Source organism: Leopardus geoffroyi, chromosome B4 (assembly GCF_018350155.1).
Source record: "Leopardus geoffroyi isolate Oge1 chromosome B4, O.geoffroyi_Oge1_pat1.0, whole genome shotgun sequence".
In the NCBI taxonomy this organism is placed as follows: Eukaryota; Metazoa; Chordata; class Mammalia; order Carnivora; family Felidae; genus Leopardus; species Leopardus geoffroyi.
The window spans coordinates 39359919-39379034 of NC_059341.1; the positions used below are offsets into that span (position 1 = coordinate 39359919).

The window sequence follows — 19116 nt, forward strand, 5'->3', positions numbered from 1 at the left end:
TATTACCTTAAATAGTTCCTCAAGTCCCACAGCCTTTGTATAGCCTTCTAGAGGCTGAATCTTGCTTAGCACCATGCCTTTGTGTATGGGAGAAACTCAGTAAACACTTGGCATTTATTGAATGGGATTCTTGGGTCAATCTGTCACTCATGTTGTCCTTATCTCTGCCCTCCCTTTGCAATGCACTCATGTAAATATTTCTGCCCAAAGTTGTGGTTCTCAGCTTGAGGTTCTTGGAATTAGTGGTCCTTTGTGATGTTATTGAGCTATAAAACAAAAAAACAAAAAACAAAAAACCTCTCCAAAATACATTTCACTGGGATGAGACCTTACAGGTTAAATAAAACAGCAAGGTTTTTTTTTGTTTTGTTTTTGTTTTTTGTGAATTTGCCTGGAACTACATAATTCTATGTATTCTTTGTGAAAAAAGTATGTATGGGAATTATACAATGATACCTATGTGGGAACACTATGTGTTGCTTGCTAATACTATCACTCAGCTCCACAGATGTCTGTTATGACAACAAAGACTACTGCTCAGATGACTTTGTTTGCTAAGTAAACATTTTCAAAACATTTCAGAGAAATATGGGAGAGCTAATGGAAAGGTTCTTTGATAGTTAAAGGATAGAAAACCAGTGATCTAAGTGGTTCTGAATACATGGCACTTTTGGTAAACAGGTGTAAAACATGTTCTATTCCATAATAAAACAATTTCTATTTCTGTAACTACTTTTGAGCAAAGCAATCCAGTTTCATCTAAATGGGAGAATGAAGTAACAGAAAAGTAATCGTTTTCACCTAGAAACTGAGAAATTGCCAATACTCCACTCTCTAGGTTGTATCTGTTCTTTCGGACACAGCTCTGCTGATTCTCCTTGGGGCCTCTAGAACAGGAATGTTGCCATGAGTTCATCCTTCCTTTGTGGAACATTTTTTCTCCTTGTGAGAATGAGCCAGCATCTAACCAAAGTGGCACAAATGATGTGTGTACTGTGCCAGTAAGAGATCTGCCAGCTCGCAGGCAAGTGAAGTTGTGTTTCTGTTGAAATTCTTTCATGCATTTGTTCCATTCTGGTCACATGGTCATGCTGAGAACATGACCATAATCAATGGCGAGGTTATAGCTTTACTTGGTTTTGTGCTTTGAGAACAAAAATTGGGGAAGGGGAAGAGCAGTATGGAATGGAGACACCAGGCTCAATGCCCCTGAGTGATTTCCAAAGCATATTTTTAAGGCCTTGAGGCCCATGTTGTCCATCTGTCTTAGAAATATTTAGCTGTTTATGCAAATAGAAAGCTTCATGCTCACTGGAACACTCCTCGCCCATGTTTGTGTTGAGGCCCTCCACCCCTACCCCTAAAAGGCTCTTGTGGTCAGCTTCTCTCAACTTACTGGCCATTTATCAGTGCCTCCCTCATTCTATTTCTGTTCTTATCTTTATCTTAGATCTAGAATTCCCCTTCCATTCTCAACCTGCTAAGGTACTTTCTTCACATCACTCAGGAAGTGCCTGAAACCCCTCCTCTCCACAAAGCTCTCTAGAACACTCAGAAAAAGATCATGATGTCACCTTTCCTGGTCGAAACACAAAACTCCAGACTTTCACCCACAGCTTCAATAAAATCCCCAATAATTAGTACTTTGAATTATATATTTGTTATTAGCTTAGGACTTGGTATGTCTTCATAGCAGTAGTGTATAACATCATAAGCATTTTCCCAATCTTAACCACTTCCATATATATCAAATTACAGTACAGGTGAGGGGCGCCTGGGTGGTGCAGTCGGTTAAGCGTCCGACTTCAGCCAGGTCACGATCTTGCGGTCCGTGAGTTCGAGCCCCGCGTCGGGCTCTGGGCTGATGGCTCAGAGCCTGGAGCCTGTTTCCGATTCTGTGTCTCCCTCTCTCTCTGCCCCTCCCCCGTTCATGCTCTGTCTCTCTCTGTCCCAAAAATAAATAAACGTTGGAAAAAAAAAATTACAGTACAAGTGAAAAAAGGATACTTAATATATTTATCTTGATTTCACAGGCCAAATATTACCTTTAATTGTCCTGGGGTGAAAGCCACTACATTATATGGTGGAAAAGGAATAAGTGGGCATTAGCATTCACCAAGTTTCCATAAATGAACACTTACTCCTACCCCCGACCTCTGGCTGCGCCCCTGTTAGCTGTCCACTTAGCTTAGTTACAGGACTACAATAGAAAGATTCTCAGTTCCTCTTTTTGAATGCCTTTTATTGATCTGACTCCACCCACCTCCAATTTGACCTTTGATATTATGAACTAAAACAGTCTTTGATACTGCTCTAACACACCCCTATTTTCCACCTCTGCCTACCTTGCTTTGCATTAGAATCAGTCTCAGTGATACCAGTGGCACCTGGAACACAATTTTTTGCTATAAAAGCAGAATTCCTACCTTTTTCTTGGTGGGATCATCAGGTTCCCTGAAAAATGTGGAAGGATGTTAGTGTGTAATGAACAGTCTGGAGTGGGTGTTCTTAGCGTTGTTACTTGGGCAGTCATTTCCTTGAGTAGAAAATCAAGACACATTCCATGTTATGGGAAAGCATTTTGTGTGTCAGAAGAGTTTCTATAAGTTACTACATTTAGGTCTTTAGGTATACTAACAAGAGTGCTTTATGTTCCTTGGAATCAAGACATACCATCTTATCATGATGTCAAACGTCCTCCATTTCATTTCACTGGCCAGTTACAACATCCATATAACTTGGATTTGAGGAAACTATTGCTTTTGTAAATGTCTTTGCTTAATGTAGCCACTACTCATAGCTACTCATAGCAAATGTGTTACAGATGTTATAAAAATGTTGTAGATGGGAGAAATAAGTGACATGTGGCATCTAAGCAGGTAGGAAAGACAACAGAAAAGGAAGACAGAGCAGAGAAAGAAATGGGCACATAGGTTATCAAAAATGGAATGCAGGAAGTAGAATGGTTAAGGAAGTTGAGAATGCAGGAAGCAGGATGGAGAAATAAAAACGATCCTTGTTGTCTGTCATAATGTTGATGAGCACTAAAATCCTGCCAGGTGCTGGTTTAGACTAACTTTCTATTAGGCTTGCAAATAAGCATACTATTTTCCTAGCACATGAAATGTTATTAATAGACAAGGGCAAGGTCAATAATATAGAGAAGATGAGACAGAGGTAAAGAATCCAAAGTCTTTTTCTGACTCATTTCTTTTTCTTCTGACTCTTGTAAAACTTTAGAAAGAGTACAATAAAAACAAGTTTTACAAACAGGAGAATTTAAAAGAATAAGCATGTCTGTTTCATAGGCTTGTGTTTCCACAAAGATTTTCATGAGAAATCCATACTTGAAATGTGTATCTCAATGTCTTTTAATTTTCACTTGGCAAATAAGGTAAAGGGAAGATTTTATTCATATGGCTGATTAAGTCTTGCACTAGATAGGATTCAAACCTTTTGGAAAAGTCAAATGTCTCCATGAAAATGTAATCAACAATCTCCTACATCAAGTGTCCAGATATGATATATAGGATGTTTTAACTTACTAATATTCACAGAGAGGACATAACAGTAGAAAGAAAGATTTCTTTCAAAAAGGCATTTTAAGAGTAAATATATAAGTAAAATGCTGATCACTAGACTATACAGTATATGAATTTTTGGAAGGTTTCACAGACATACATCATGATTTGATTTGTGGCTTGGATTGCAAGTTCTCTTTCCGGGCATCTTTTGCTTGACAGAAGCCCAGCACAGCTCAGGTTCCTGGAGAGTTTGGCAGTCTTCTGCCAGAGTGTCAGTCTCTAAGGGTTCAGTGCTTGGACGTCAGAGTAAGCGTTGATGACACTCGGAAGATCTGGGGGAGCATGTTACTAAGTTGATAGAACATTTCTTCAGAAATACTCTGTAAGAGGTAAAAAGAAAAGTTCACATCTGTTAAATCATCACTTTTAAAAAAATTTTTAAAGTAACTTAAAATATGGAACTAATCTTGGCTATGGAGAGAGATATATGAAAATTCTCTTTCATGACTGAGTTAACCACAGGGTCATGGGGCAGGGGGTGTTTTTCTGGCTCAATCTTCTGAGAATCTATGTTGTTTCTGTCAAATAATAAGTTTGATTGCCAGAAAAATCCCTAGATAGCTCTAGTGTAATCAGTAACAAAAGTACCACTACCTTTGCTAAGCTCAGTACAGAATACAGAATCATTTTCTGCTAATGCCCTTTTACATGGACTCTTCAAGATCTATATAACATAAATGTGGGGAAAAAAACAAAAGATGAGTCAAATACAGTTTTGGCATTAAATAAAAGATCCCTTGAGTGGTAGATGCTGACATCCCTGACAATAAACTAAATGCCTTTATGGCATCCAAACACTTCTCTTAACAAATAGAAAGCTGTTAGTGTTTTTATATTATGTTGAGTTTAGGGCAGTGTGCCTAGCTATATCTAGGAGCAATACTATAGCAAAGATCTATTCACATAACACACCTGTGGTACCAGAAACTGCACCGTCCTGGAAATACCTCCATCCCAAGAAGCCATTTCCATCATGAAACCTAAAATAGAACAACACTTTGCTGAATTATGAATTTTGGTCTTCAAACCTACAAGTCCCTTATGGAAATAAACTATCATTGTGGGGCTTTGTGTCTTTCCTTTTCAGGTAGCCACTTGTGTGTAGGCGAGCCAAGATCCAAAGAACAGATAAATTTCTACAATCCTTAATTCTCCATGCCAGAGAGGTTTAACATAATTTTGTCAATGTATTCTCATTTAGGATTTCTCAAGTCCTATTTAATCTCCATACAATGAAGCTAAAGCAGGTTATTAAAGATTAATTGAAGATGCGGTTCTATTTTTTTCTTTTTAAGAAAATAAAAAGGCAATAGAGAGCAAGCTATAATCAGAGCAAAATATAAATAACATCCAAATATTCCTGTATTTCAAGAGGGACCGGAAAAAGAGAAGTAAAACATATTTGTTTGTTAAACCACTTTTAACTGAGATACGAGATGACAGAGGTAATGTTCATATTCTTTCTCCTGGGTTGATCTTGTTTCAATATTTGGGAGTAAGAAATACAGATCATGTTGATAAATATAAGGTTATGCTCACCTTTGACACACTTGAACACCAGTTCTGCTCTCCTTAAGCACCATGGTATAGTCATTTCCTAAAAACAGAACCAAAACATATCATATGTTTTTAACAGAACTCTGTAAGAAAAAAAAAAATCAGATCTTAATTTGTCTATAACATTGACCATCTACTTTGCGAACAGAATCAGGCAACTTTTGGTTAACGTAAGGTGGATTTCTTCTGGTCTTTAGGTATATAACTCCTTATGGCTGTTAGACTATATCTGTGGAATACAAACCAATTTAATTATCCTAGTAAGTGTAATTAAAAAAATTAAACATACCCTTAAAACTTTCTAGAGAATTAATTTTAAAGACAAATATAAATGACATAAGAACTCCAACTACTCTCAATTTTAGCACGAATAACTCCATTAAATTGTATTAATATTTGAACAGTGCATTAAAATGCTTTTATTGTATACATATGAAAGTAACAGAAATAAACATCCCATTCCAGCCACCTACCAAACCAAATGCATCCATTTTTCTAAAAAAAGCCCCCACCCCACGGCTCCATTTTAACAACTGACATGAAAAGACATTTTACTCAGAGAACCTATGACTTTATTTTGAAATGTTTCCTGACCAAATATGGGCTTTCCCCCCTATCATTTAAGGAACTAGATAAATTAGAAGCCTTAAAAAGAGGCAGCTATAGAATCTGATCTTCCAAATACCCCATGTACCTTTATTGAACTTAATCATAATGCTGTCAAATTGTCATGATCTCAAAAGGATTTTTATTTGCTGTCAGTTCAAAATAAACCCTGAATACATTTTTAATCTTTCTACTGGGTGCATTAAATGCAGTACAATAAACAAATAATTTAATAACCAAAAAAAAAAAAAAGAGAAAGAATCACTATTGATACCTTATTATTAACTAAAGTTCACAGTTTATGCAGATTTCCTTTGTTTTTACCTAAGATGTTTTCTGTTCCAGGATCACATCCAGCATACTACCATATATTGAGTTATTATATCACCTTAGGCCTGTGAGTTTCTCAGACTTCCCTTGTTTTTGAGGAGTTCTGGTCAGGTAATTTATAGGATGTTTTCTACTGGGATTTGTTTGATGTTTTTCTCATGGTCAGACTGAAGCTATCGGTTTTGGTGGAAAGACAACAGAGGTAAGGTGCCATTTTCATAACATAATTATGTTATGATCTCAGAGTTTGTGGGTTCAAGCCCCGTGTCTGAGCTGTCAGCTCAGAGCCTGGGGCTGCTTTGGATTCTGTGTTTCCCTCTCTCTTTCTGTCCCTCCTCTGCTTGTGTTCTCTCTCTCTCTCTCTCAAAAACAAATAAACATTAAAAAAAAAAAAAAAAAAAAAAAAAAGGAAACAATCCCATTTGCACCACAAACTGTAAGATACCTAGGAATAAAGCTAACCAAAGAGGTAAAAGACCTGTGCTCTGAAAACTAGAAAACACTGCTGAAAGAAATTGAAGAAGACACAAAGAAATGGAAAGATATTCCATGCTCATGGATCAGAAGAACAAATACTGCTAAAATGTCTATACTACCCAAAGCAATCTACACATTTAATGTAATCCCTACCAAAATACCACCAGCATTTTTCACAGAGCTAGAACAAACAATTCTAAAATTTATATGTATACATATATGTAATGAAACATTCCTCAGCCATAAAAAAAGAATAAAATCTTGCCATTTGCAACAACATGGATGGAGTCAGAGAAAGACAGTCAGAGAAAGACAAATACCATATGTTTTCACTCATATGTGGAATTTAAGAAACAAAACAAATAATCATAAGGGAAAAAAAGAGGCAAACCCATAAACATACTTTTTTAAATAATTTTTTTAAGTTTTACTTATTTATTTTGAGAAAGAGATAGCATGAGTGGGGCAGGGGGAGAGAGAGAGAGGGAGAGAGAGAATCCCAAGCAGGCTCCACACTGTCAGCACAGAGCCTGATGTGGGGGTCAAATTCATGAAATCATGAGATCATGAAACCAAGAGTTGGAGTCACCCAGGCACCCCTCTTTTTTTTTTTTTTTAAGTTTATTTGTTTTGAGACAGAGAGATCGGGGGAGAGAAGGGGAGGAAGGGGAAGAGAGAGTGAGTCCCAAGCAGGCTCTGCACTATCAGCTCAGAGCCCAACATGGGGCTCGAACCCATGAACCATGAGATTGTGGCCTGAGGCAACACCAACAGTCGGATGCTCAACTGAATGAGCCACCCAGGTGCCCCAAGAAAGACTGTTGACTATAGAGAACAAACTGATGGTTACCAGAAGAAAGGTGTGAGGGGATGGGTTAACTAGGTGATGGGTATTAAGGAGAGCACTTGTTGTGATGAACACTGGGTGTTGTATGTAAGTGCTGAATCACTAAATTGTACACCTGACTAATATAACACTGCCTGTTAACTAGAATTTAATAAAAACTTAAAAAATTTAGAAAAAGGAAACAAAATTCCAACAGCATTTCTCACAGAGCTAAAATAAACAATCCTAAAATTTGTATGGAACCACAAAAGGCCCTGAATAGCCAAAGCAATATTGAAAAAGAAAAACAAAACTGGAGGTATCACAATTCTAGACTTCAAGTTATATTACAAAGCTGTAGTGGTTCAAGACAGTATGGTCTTGACACAAAAACAGACACATAGATCAATGGGACAGAATAGAAAGCCCAGAAATAAACCCACAACTATATGGACAATTAGTCTTCAGCAAAGTAGGAAAGAATATCCCATGGGAAACAGACAGTCTTTTAAACAAACGGTGTTGGGAAAACTGGACAGCTACATGCGAAAGAATGAAACTACACCACTTTCTTACACCAATATGCAAAAATAAACTCAAAATGGATGAAGGAACTAAATGTGAGACCTGAAACCAAAAAATCCGAGAAGAGAGCACAGGCGGTAATGTCTCTGACATCAGCCATAGCAACATCTTTCTAGATATGTCTCCTGAGGCAAGGGAAAGAAAAGCAAAAATAAACTATTGGGACCACATGAAAATATAAAGCTTCTGCACAGCAAAGGAAGTAACCAACAAAACTAAAAGACAACCTATTAAATGGAAGAAGATATTTGCAAATGACATATCTCATAGAGGGTTAGTATCCAAAATATATGAAAAACTGATATAACCCAGCACCCCAAAAAACAAATAATCCAATTACAAAAGGGGCAGAAGACACAAATAGACATTTCTCCAAAGAACACACACAGATGGCCAGCAGACACGTGAAAAGATGCTCAACATCACTAATCACCAGGGACACGCAAATCAAAATCACAATGATACCAACTCACACTTGTCAGAATGACTAAAATTAAGTTCAAGAAACAAGTGTTGGTGAATAGATGGAGAAAAAGGAACTGTCGTGCACTGTTGGTGAGAATGTATGCTGGTGCAGCCACTGTGGAAGACAGTATGGAGATTCCTCAAAAAATTAACAATAGAATTATCACATGATCCAGTAATCACACTACTGGGTATTTACCCAAAGAATACAAAAACACCAATCCTAAGGATATATGTATCCCTATGTTTACTGCAGCATTATTTACAATAGCTAAGCTATGGAAACAGCTCAAGAGTCCATTGATTGATGAATGGGTAAAGAAGAAGTGGTATATATACACAATGGAATATTATTTAACCAAAAAAAGAATGAAATCTTGCCATTTTCAATAACATGGATTGATCTAGAGAGTATAATGCTAAGTGAAATAAGTCAGAGAAAGACAAATACCATATGATTTCACTCATATGGAATTTAAGAAACAAAACAAATGAAAAAAGGAAAAAAAAACCCAGACAAACTGAGAAACAGACTCTTTAACTGTAGAGAACAAAGAGATGTTTACCAGAGGGGAAGGCAGTGGGGGTGAAATAGGTGAAGGTGATTAAGAGTACTTATCATGATGAGCACTGAGTAATGTATAGAGCTGTTGAATCACTATATTGTACACCTGAAACTAATACAACACTGTATGTTAACTCTGCTGCAATTAAGATAAAAAAATGTCAACTGTGGTTATAATTGCAGACAATACTTTCTAAAAAGAAAATGGCCATACTTCGACTACTCAACTTGGATCTTCTGATTAGGATAAGGTTGAACTGCAAAGGTGATTAAGATTTAGTTGGTAGATGTCTTGAAAGTTAGATATCAGAAATATTTTCTGAGTTTATGCACCCATGGGAGAAACTGAAAAACTATTCTTTACTCTCAGGTATGTGCCTCTGAGGTATCTGACCTACTCCTGTTAATCAGTTTCTCAGCCATTACCTGAAGGTGAGGAACAATCTGGCTATCTTATTTTTCACATTCAAAAACAATCACTTTGGGAAACTATTTGGTTGTATATACCAAAGATAAATATATGCATGCCATGACATCTAACAATTCCATCCCTAAGTATATATCTAACAGAAATATATGTACTAGAATGTTCATAGCAGCATTAGTAATAATAATCAAAACCTAGAAACTAACCAAATGTCCATAAATAGTAGAATGGCTAAATAATTGTCTAGTCACACAGTGGAATAATATATAACAGTGTGAATGAACAATCTATAACCACAGACAATAATATGAGTAAATTTCACAAACATAATTATTGAGTGAAAGAAGCCAGATACAGCAGTATGTACTACAGAAACAAGCCTAAGTAATCTATGCTTTTCAAAATGAAAAAAATGGTTACCCTCATGGAAAGAGTGTGGTTTATGTGACTGGAAGGCAGCAAGAAGGTGGCTTTTTGGGTGGTGTAATGTTCTGTTTTATGATCTGGGTATTGGTTACATGGGTGTTTAGTTTGTGAAAATTTGAGCTATATGCTTATGTATACTTTTCTATATGTGTACTATATTCTAATACAAATTTAAAAACAACACCTTCATCAACCACAGTTATAATAACTAAACCCTAAGTCCCACATTATTCAACTGGTTAACAATAAAAAATAAAAGGAAATCAGGAACTCTGGATTCTTGGCCTGCAGATTCATTCTACATCTATTAGGTTAGATTGGTTCCAGTACCTTCAGATCACAAAGATCTACAGAGATAAACTGGTGAAATCAGGATGTCTTTCTTCCCACTGATAGAATATTTTTCTTTTCCTTTTTTTCTTTTTCGAACACTGCAATTAATTTCTACAGCTCTACCACAGAACATGGGCTGTTGCAGACATCATCGTCATTCCTGTGCACACACTAAAATGTGGTAACTGAGTGTCTAGAAACTGTTTTGTTAGAGGAAGTAAACAACACTTGAAAATGCTCTGGGGCCCTTGCATGAAAGCTAAAGCAAAGATTAACTGTATATCCTGTGCAGTGTTGTCCGAGTTCGTAGAATAAACCTCCTGACCCGAATGGATGTTTAAATACAACAAATGGGAGGATCGTGGCTCAATATACTTTTGTGAATTAAAATGGACACTTTGGAAACAAACTTAATGTCCTGCAGCTGGCTGTCCCGATTTAAAACATGTAACTTTTGTAACATTGTGGGAGAGGGAATGCTAGTAGTATCAGATGTCTGGAAGTAAATCCAAACTTAGTGACTTTAGGAAATACTGTTTTTGAGGTTGTTTCCCACCTACATATAACCATTTTTATAAACTGGTTAACCAGGAGTCCAGCTGCAGGAATGTTTGGATGTTTCCCTGCAGCTGGAATTCATCACAAACTTTTTGTTATTCTCCAAAGACTTTTATAGATGGACTAGTTAGTGACGATAACTTAACAGTGGCTAAAAATTCCTGATGGAATTAAAGCTTTATAAAGTGACAGTCGAAAAAATCCCAAACAAACCACGTTTGTCAATCTCTCCTGATACCATATTAGGTATAACTGAGGCTACAGAAGTGAGCGGAATGAGAAGTTAGGCAGTCTGATGCAGCTCTCAGGATGGAGCCAGAATTCTCTTAATCGAAACAATGTGTCTGATGAAAATAAAAATGGGCTGAAAGGGGAAAATCATGTAAAATCACCTCATCTTACCTGGAATTGATTTTGTGTGCTTACATAGGGTATTGCATCTAAAATGAAGCCTTTGCTAATGAGTCTAAGTGTTTTGCTCTAAAAAGTAGTATTTATACATACACTTTACTTTGGGAAATACCTTTTAATAATCAATGGCCAAACTTCCTTCCTGGCATTCAGGATTTGCATTAAGCCATTTTGCTTAAAAAAAAAAAAAAAAAAAAGAAGCCACCTCAAAACCAGCAGGCACCAAGTTGATGACATGGGCCTTTCATCACCAGGTTGACCACTGGCTCTCCCAGAAGGACTTGCCTACATCCACTGTGCTGAAGCTACTTTGTTTCTCCAGACTATTGAAAATTGACCTTTTAGTCTTTGTATTATTTCTTCAGCTTATCCCCTCTAACCAGTTTGTATGTGGATGAGAAGGAAAACAGGAGAGAAAGCAAACAGTCATGGAAAGATTTTTTTTTTCCAGAATATACAATAATGCACAGTACATAATAAAACGAGTGAATGGTTATGCCACATTTTAATTGTAGAAGCCAATACTTGAACTGCCCCAAGAGCATCCTTGGGAGAATGTTAAAACGAGGCTGGCTTCTTCTTGTCATCTAGCATCTCCTTCTATTGCCTATTAATGCATACTCAGAGAATGCAAACTAACTTTTTAAAATTTATTTATTTTGAGAAAAATAGAGAGAGTGGGAGGAGCAGAAAGGGAAAGAGAATCTCAAGCAGGCTTTGCACTGTCAGCACAGAGCCTGACATGGGGCTTGAACTCACACACCAACTGTGAGATCATGACCTGAGCCAAAATCAAGAGTTGGACACTTAACCAACGGAGCCAGTCAGGCGCTGCAACCCCCACCCCCAAGAATGCAGACTAATTTTAATCTTAGTGTAAGCCAAATATAAATGTGGAGAGAAATCTAATGCCGCTTAAGACAAAAATGGAGGAAGAGGGAGAGAAGCGGGAGGAGTAAGGGCATATGCCTTATCCAAAGCTAAAGATGACTTTATTTTCTCGTTTGTGTACTGTAGGATAAAGCCAGAATTCTCTGAACATAAATGGTTAAGGATTATTCATTGGTTTGTATCATCTGTCACTCAATGCTATTAACCAGATAGGAGATACAAAAGTGCATTAGTTTTTAAAAAGTGCTTTTAAAATGTAAAGTGGATTTTATTATTATTACATATTAAGGGTTAACATATTTATAAAATTATGGTATTTTTGTATCTGCTTACCTCTGACATATCATGCACCAGCAAGAGAGGTATGCTTATTGTTGTGATGTCATGGGTACAGCAAACCTTGAGTATATTTCGGAGTCCCATAATGGCAGGATCTCGAGCAGTGATATTTCCCGATTTCACATTGTCATCCACACAAAGGTGGAAAGCAACATGTATTTCAGAGAGATTAGAATGCCGTGTAATATAAAATTCTCCTGTGAACACCAAATGCAATCATGATTTTCAAATGCATCAATCGCTTTCAGCAATAGGGTTTATAAATAACTATAATTAGGGAAGTCAATGAGCTGAACTAGTAGAGATATATCAGGAACCTATATGTTGAGCTCAGGAAACAAATATGGCCATTGCTCCTTAATTCTTGGAAAGAAGGTGATAAAAAAAAAAGAGACAATAGCCAATTTTGCATAGGTTCATAAACTGGTATGAAGTGATCACCAAGTAGTAAGTAAATCAAATGAGTACTCACATCTATTTTGATGTAAATGCTCAAAATGTCCTACTTAACTCAAAGTGAATATGTAAAAACAGGTTGATTACCTGTCTTGCACATACCCTAAAGCAGCAATTCTCCATCTCAGTTTATGGATCTAACCTCCCTCCAGTTAGTGGCACGGAACAGAAACATAGAAATTGCCCTTAACTACTTTATCTCAGTATCTATTCCCTAATCCACAATACACTTCACCATCAACTACTTTCAGTAATACCTCCAACAATTTTCTCAAATCTGGGATACTCAATTTATTGCTATTACCCTAGCTCGAGCTACCATCATCTCTCACCTAGGTTTTTGTCATAGCCTCTTAATTAATCTCTCTGCTCTCAGTCTTGCCTACCTACAAACCATTTCCACATTTGCGGCCAAAACAATTTCAGTATAAATCAGATTATATCGCTCATCTACTTCAAATCATCCAACAGGCTCACACTTCATTCAGAAAACAAGCCAAGCCACTTACTGTGGTCTGCGCAGCCTATATGATCTGAACACTGCCCATCTTTCTGACATCCTATTGTCTCATCCTCTCTTCCTGCCCAGCCACACAGGCTTTTGTAAAGTTCTTCAAACACGTAGAACTTGTTCCCAAATCAGGGCTATCTCATCGAAGTTTTCCCCCAAGATTCTTATATGGCTGACTTCTTTTCACCAAAGATGCCTCAGATCAAAGATCACCTCCTCAGAGAGATCTTCTTTGACAATCCTATCTGATAGGATACTTCTCACATATTCTCCTTTACATTGTTCTGTTTAATTTTCTTCTCAGCACTGAAATTCTTTACTTGTTTGAGATTAAAGAGACCATTGTTTATGCTCAACAACTACAGGGATTTTGTGTATCTTGTTTAATGTTCTATCTCCAGCACATAGAATGGTTCCTGGTACATAGGAGGTACCTAATAAACAATTGTTGAATGGCTGGATGAACAAATGATTATAGACTGAATGCTGGAGCAGCATTTATCAAACCTTAGAATTCATGCTTCCTATAATTACTCCATTTTGTATGGAGCCACACTAGCCATCAGCCTGTACATTCTGCAGTTTCTGTCAAAATAAGTATATAAAATATACAAGCATATGAAGAATATGTTTTTACAAATATACATGCTTCCTTGGAAACTCTGATATGAAAATTCTAGGAAAGCTTTGCTCTTCTAAGTACTACACTTTCATCACTAACCCATGCCCTCACAAATTCTGCTTCCACTTGCTTTAAAGTCATTACCTTAGGATTTTATTTACAAATACATGTATGCTTAAAAGTATTTGATATACTTTAGCATAGTGTTAATTCATTTGTAGTTACCAGTGTTGGTAAGCTATACCTATAGATGCTAGTGACAGGTCCCATGCAAAGGTCTTTTTTTTTGGACTTAACTAGACAAAAAAATAAATAAATAAAAAATTTAAAAAAGGAAAATTGTGTGGTGGCAAGTATAGTTGTGATTTCCTTGGAAGGCAATATAAGAGGCAGACTGTTTATCAGAAACCTGGCAGACTGTATGAGACAATATCCTTCCGGGCCCAGTGAAGTGCATTACCCCTCAACTCCTACTGATAATTTAGATGAGGGAAGTCACAGCATTAAATATGGGCTGCGGTCCAGCAGTGAGGCAGATGACTTAGTGAACAAGTCAGGTGCTCCTAATCCCCAAATTGGCACTGCTTTGTTTGACCTTACATGACTTGTCTCTTGGCCTCATTTTACCCAGTACTGAAATGGGGGTCATGGAGCGGGCAATGGTAATCAAAATAAGATGATATAGAAGAAAAAGGACTAGACTGGGTATTAAGAAGATCGGATCTCTAGCCTTTATTGGCTGAGTTGATCTTGGGCAAATAAATTCAATTTAAACTCTGTACTTTGTATAAGAAATGCAAAAAATAATGCCTGACTGCTTTCCTTATAAAGTTGTTGTGAGAATTAGAGGATATAAACTGTAAATACTTAGGTAATGATCAAGTAAACCTACTGGTGAAAATATATAAATAAAACTATTTTCCTTTGCAACTTAAAAACTTAAAAGCATTTGTGACTTGGGTCTTTCTTCATCTGCTGTAAACTTTCTGGCTGTGCAGGCATCCCCTAACTACATGGAAATTCAGATGGTGTTAGCATATCTAACTGAATAGTTTGATACCCGTTTCTAATGCGGACTATGACATAGTCTCCTGATTTGGTGGTAATAATGCAATACTAACTTATAGGCTTTTCCCAAAAAGGAGCAATGAAGGAAATAGATATAGCAAGAAAGAAGTAAGTTGAAAAAACCCCCACACATCAGTACCTCCGGAATAGATAATAAGATTGGCACATTTTAAGAAAGCCACAAAATATGGATGATTTAAATTAGGGATCTGTGAAGAGAAATACAATAAATCCTGTCTCAATGAAGGTATTTTTAGATAGAGAGGAGGACAATTTCCTGTTCCACAAAGTGGAGGAAACAGCGTGTGGTGATGCAATCCTGCCTCTAACATTACCCACGAAGGTAGGATATCTGAAGGTGGGAGGAAATTCGGAAGCTGATGACCACAAGCTAACTGCCTGGGACTGACAAGACGAATACCAGAAAGGGGCGTGCTATCTGCTTACATTAAATGGAATGTGACCTACATGGGAGAAAATCTGGGGCAGAAAACGTGAGGAAACAACCTATTGAGGAAAATGCAAGCTTGAATGATTAAAAGCTTACAAGATTTCATGCTTGTGAACAGATATGTCTTCCTTGTCATACCCTGTCATATAAACACTACTAAGCATCATCAGAATGAATTCAATCTGGAAGAGGGCCTGAATTTCCAGTTGATAAACAATATGCCAAAAAATAATAAAGGAAATCAAAGAAATGGGGAACAGGAAAATTTATGGGGAAGTGGAAATAAGAAATTATATGACTCATGTTCTGTCTACAAGTTCAACTCTTTATATCTCTAGTATTGTTTGTATTTCAGAATAAAAATGACTTCTTGGTTCATTTAAGGAACAATATATAACAGAAGAAATTTAAAATAGCAAATATGAGTAAACTTTTGCAACTTTGAAAAATTTTTCTTGTATGGATCTAGCGAGTCAGTACTAATATGAGAATAAAGATTTAAATTGCAGAACATCTGTGAAAGCATATTATGTAGATACAATGTTGTTTCAAAGTAACACATTGACAAACTTTTTACAAGAACTTAAATTTCAGAACTTGTATTTCAAATCTACGATCTCCATGTATGTGATTCTTAGAAAACTGCAATTTCAAGGAAAATACCACTTACCAGGTAAAATATTTAAATAGTTCCTGTCAGAATTTTTAGCCTTATCGTCACTTCCTCCATTTCGGTTTCCAGAATCTATTCATAAGATAATGCAACATGAAAGAACATACAACATATGAGAACACATTACTTCTAGTACTCCCCAATCAATCACAATAACAGCAAAAATGTTCTAAGGATAGCTAGTTGCCAGGCATTCTGATATACGTTTTACATGCACAGTCTCATTTAATTCTTACAAAACCCCTAAAACCACAGCCTTACAAGGTAGGTACTATTATTGTCTTCATTGTATACATGAAGGAACAGAGGCTTACATAAGTTAAGTAACTTAGCCAAAGATTCACAGTTAAGTGGTAGAACCAGGTCTTGAACTCATATACCCAGAGTCCAAATCCTATGGTCTTAACCACATTATACTTGCCAGCACCCTATTTTTCATCGGGAGGTTCAGGGCACTAAATTAACTACACATAAAACAACTTCGTTAAATAGTTGTAGTGTGGCCATCTTTATTTTTAGATTCTGAGTCACTGTTGTTGATATAACTTGTCCAGGACTCCAAGCAAATGGCGAGTAGTACCAGGAATCACTTGATATATAGCCCATTCTGCAATCTGGCTAACACACAGTGTGTAAAGTGTGCTCTTGGTCTTTGGGGTAGATTCCCGTGGTTTATCGCTTACATACGACACCCAGTGCTCATCCCGACAAGTGCCCTCCTCAATGCCCAAATGGAAGATTGTTTGTTAGGTATTCAATAGTTAATCTTTTTTTCTAGAAGGCATGATATTATTTAGAAGGATAAATATTGGTAAAATAAGACATCACAATTGACCGTACATTATTATACTTGGACACACATTATTTTATACACGTACATCTATTTTTAACAGATTTCTTATAAAATTCAGGGCACCTGGGTGGCTCAGTCAGTTAGGCGTCTGATTTTGGCCCAGGTCATGATCTAGCAGTCTGTGAGTTCGAGCCTAGCCTCAGGCTCTGTGCTGACAGCTCAGAGTCTGGAGCCTGCTTCCGATTCTGTGTCTCCATCTCTCTCTGCCCCTCTCCCTCTCACACTCGCTCTGTCTCTCAAAAATAAATAAACATTTAAAAAATTTTTTTAAAGATTCAGATGTATCTTCTACCAAAACTTGAAAATGCAGAATCTATATTAGCATTCAAAGCAGCTATCTTTAAGAAGGTATCTGTGTATTTCAATTAAATGCAAAACTATTTTGGAAAGGCTGTCAGCATCAGAAAATCACTTGAAAACAGAACTTCAAAAGGGTACCTGAAAATATCAAGGGGAATTATGCTTTCAAAAGTGTTCTGAATGAAAGTAACTTCATATAATCAGTAATGAATAATTGGCCCAGAAAACAAATGATAAAAAAGGACTCTAATAATTTTGTTCACACGGGGTATGAACAGACAGAATTCCTACTAAGTGAATAAGAGAGAACAGTTCATAGTCTATTCCCCCTCCATGTTTTCACTAATACCTTGCAATACTAAGAAAATGACTTTTTCACTTAAAAAAAATGTACATAAAATGTGCACAGAAAACTAAATTGCTTTTGGCTTGTTATAATGGACTGCAGAAACACAAAGATTCTAATATAATGAACACAGTACAAACAAGTGATGGAGTGCCTTAGAATAAACAAGTACTTGAGTATCGGGATGTAAATGGGTAGAACAAATATGTGGGCATGCACAGAAAAGGAAAAGACGGAGAAAGCATTTTCACAGAACTCTTCTATGACAACATGTGGGTTCCTTTAAGAAAGTTGTGTTTTGGGGCGCCTGGGTGGCGCAGTCGGTTAGGCGTCCGACTTCAGCCAGGTCACGATCTCGCGGTCCGTGAGTTTGAGCCCCGCGTCGGGCTCTGGGCTGATGGCTCAGAGCCTGGAGCTTGTTTCTGATTCTGTGTCTCCCTCTCTCTCTGCCCCTCCCCCGTTCATGCTCTGTCTCTCTCTGTCCCAAAAATGAATAAACGTTGAAAAAAAAAAAAAAAAAAAAAGAAAGTTGTGTTTTGGGGCACCTGGGTGGCGCAGTCGGTTAAGTGTCCGACTTCAGCCAGGTCACGATCTCGCGGTCCGTGAGTTCGAGCCCCGCGTCAGGCTCTGGGCTGATGGCTCAGAGCCTGGAGCCTGTTTCCGGTTCTGGTCTCCCTCCCTCTCTGCCCCTCCCCCGTTCATGCTCTGTCTCTCTCTGTCCCAAAAATAAATAAACGTTGAAAAAAAAAAAAAAAAAAAAAAAAAAAAAGAAAGTTGTGTTTTATAAACCTACTTGTTTCACTGACTCACTTAAACCACAAAATAGTTGCTTGAACAAGAGCAAAATAATACCATGATTTACACACACTGCCTTAACCGTATGTGGTTTGAAAACTTCCTGTCATTTGCTACACACTTTGTATCTCTCATAAATATACTTAGAATCCTCCTCCTTCTCCCACACCTGTCATGATCTCAATCTTCATGCTTTTAGTCACTACTAAGAATAATATTAAAATGTTTCTGATCACTTCACTGCTAGTTTGAATGAGACAGAGGAAGAAGATGGTAGAAGAATAAGAGGACATACTGGAACTTTCTGAAAGGTCCTTTGTTAGGATACATTTCTGTATGATTTCCTGACACGTGTCATATGTAACACACAGTGCCACAGCAAAGCTACAGTTATCTAGAGTGGGAATATAAGCTGGTGGCCCTGTTATGGAGGGCAACTGCGAACACTATCAATATTATTATAAATGTATGTCCCCTTTAACACAGTAATTTCTCTTAGAAGTCTATTCCTAGGGATAGGTTCACACATGCGTGGCACTATATGTGTAACATGATTCATGCATTATTAGTTATAATAGAGAAAATGTTGGGATGGATTAAGTGTCATCACAGAACTCATTAATAACTGGATACCTTGCAATGGACTACTACACAGCAGAAG

At 37.1% G+C, this 19116-nt stretch overlaps 1 protein-coding gene across 6 annotated transcripts in view; it reads right to left on the minus strand.

The window, feature by feature from the left end:
- Window positions 1-3353: 3353 nt before the first annotated feature.
- Window positions 3354-19116, minus strand: part of CB4H12orf4 (chromosome B4 C12orf4 homolog) — a 46549-nt gene continuing 30786 nt past the window's right edge. For all 6 annotated transcript variants that reach the window (XM_045462910.1, XM_045462909.1, XM_045462912.1 and 3 more), the window contains 5 exons: window positions 16159-16233; window positions 12375-12577; window positions 5124-5181; window positions 4497-4564; window positions 3354-3904 (listed from right to left, as the gene is read on the minus strand). In XM_045462910.1, the coding sequence (XP_045318866.1) occupies window positions 3812-3904; window positions 4497-4564; window positions 5124-5181; window positions 12375-12577; window positions 16159-16233 (497 nt within the window). In that variant the 3' untranslated portion in view covers window positions 3354-3811. The remainder of the gene's footprint in view (window positions 3905-4496; window positions 4565-5123; window positions 5182-12374; window positions 12578-16158; window positions 16234-19116) is intronic.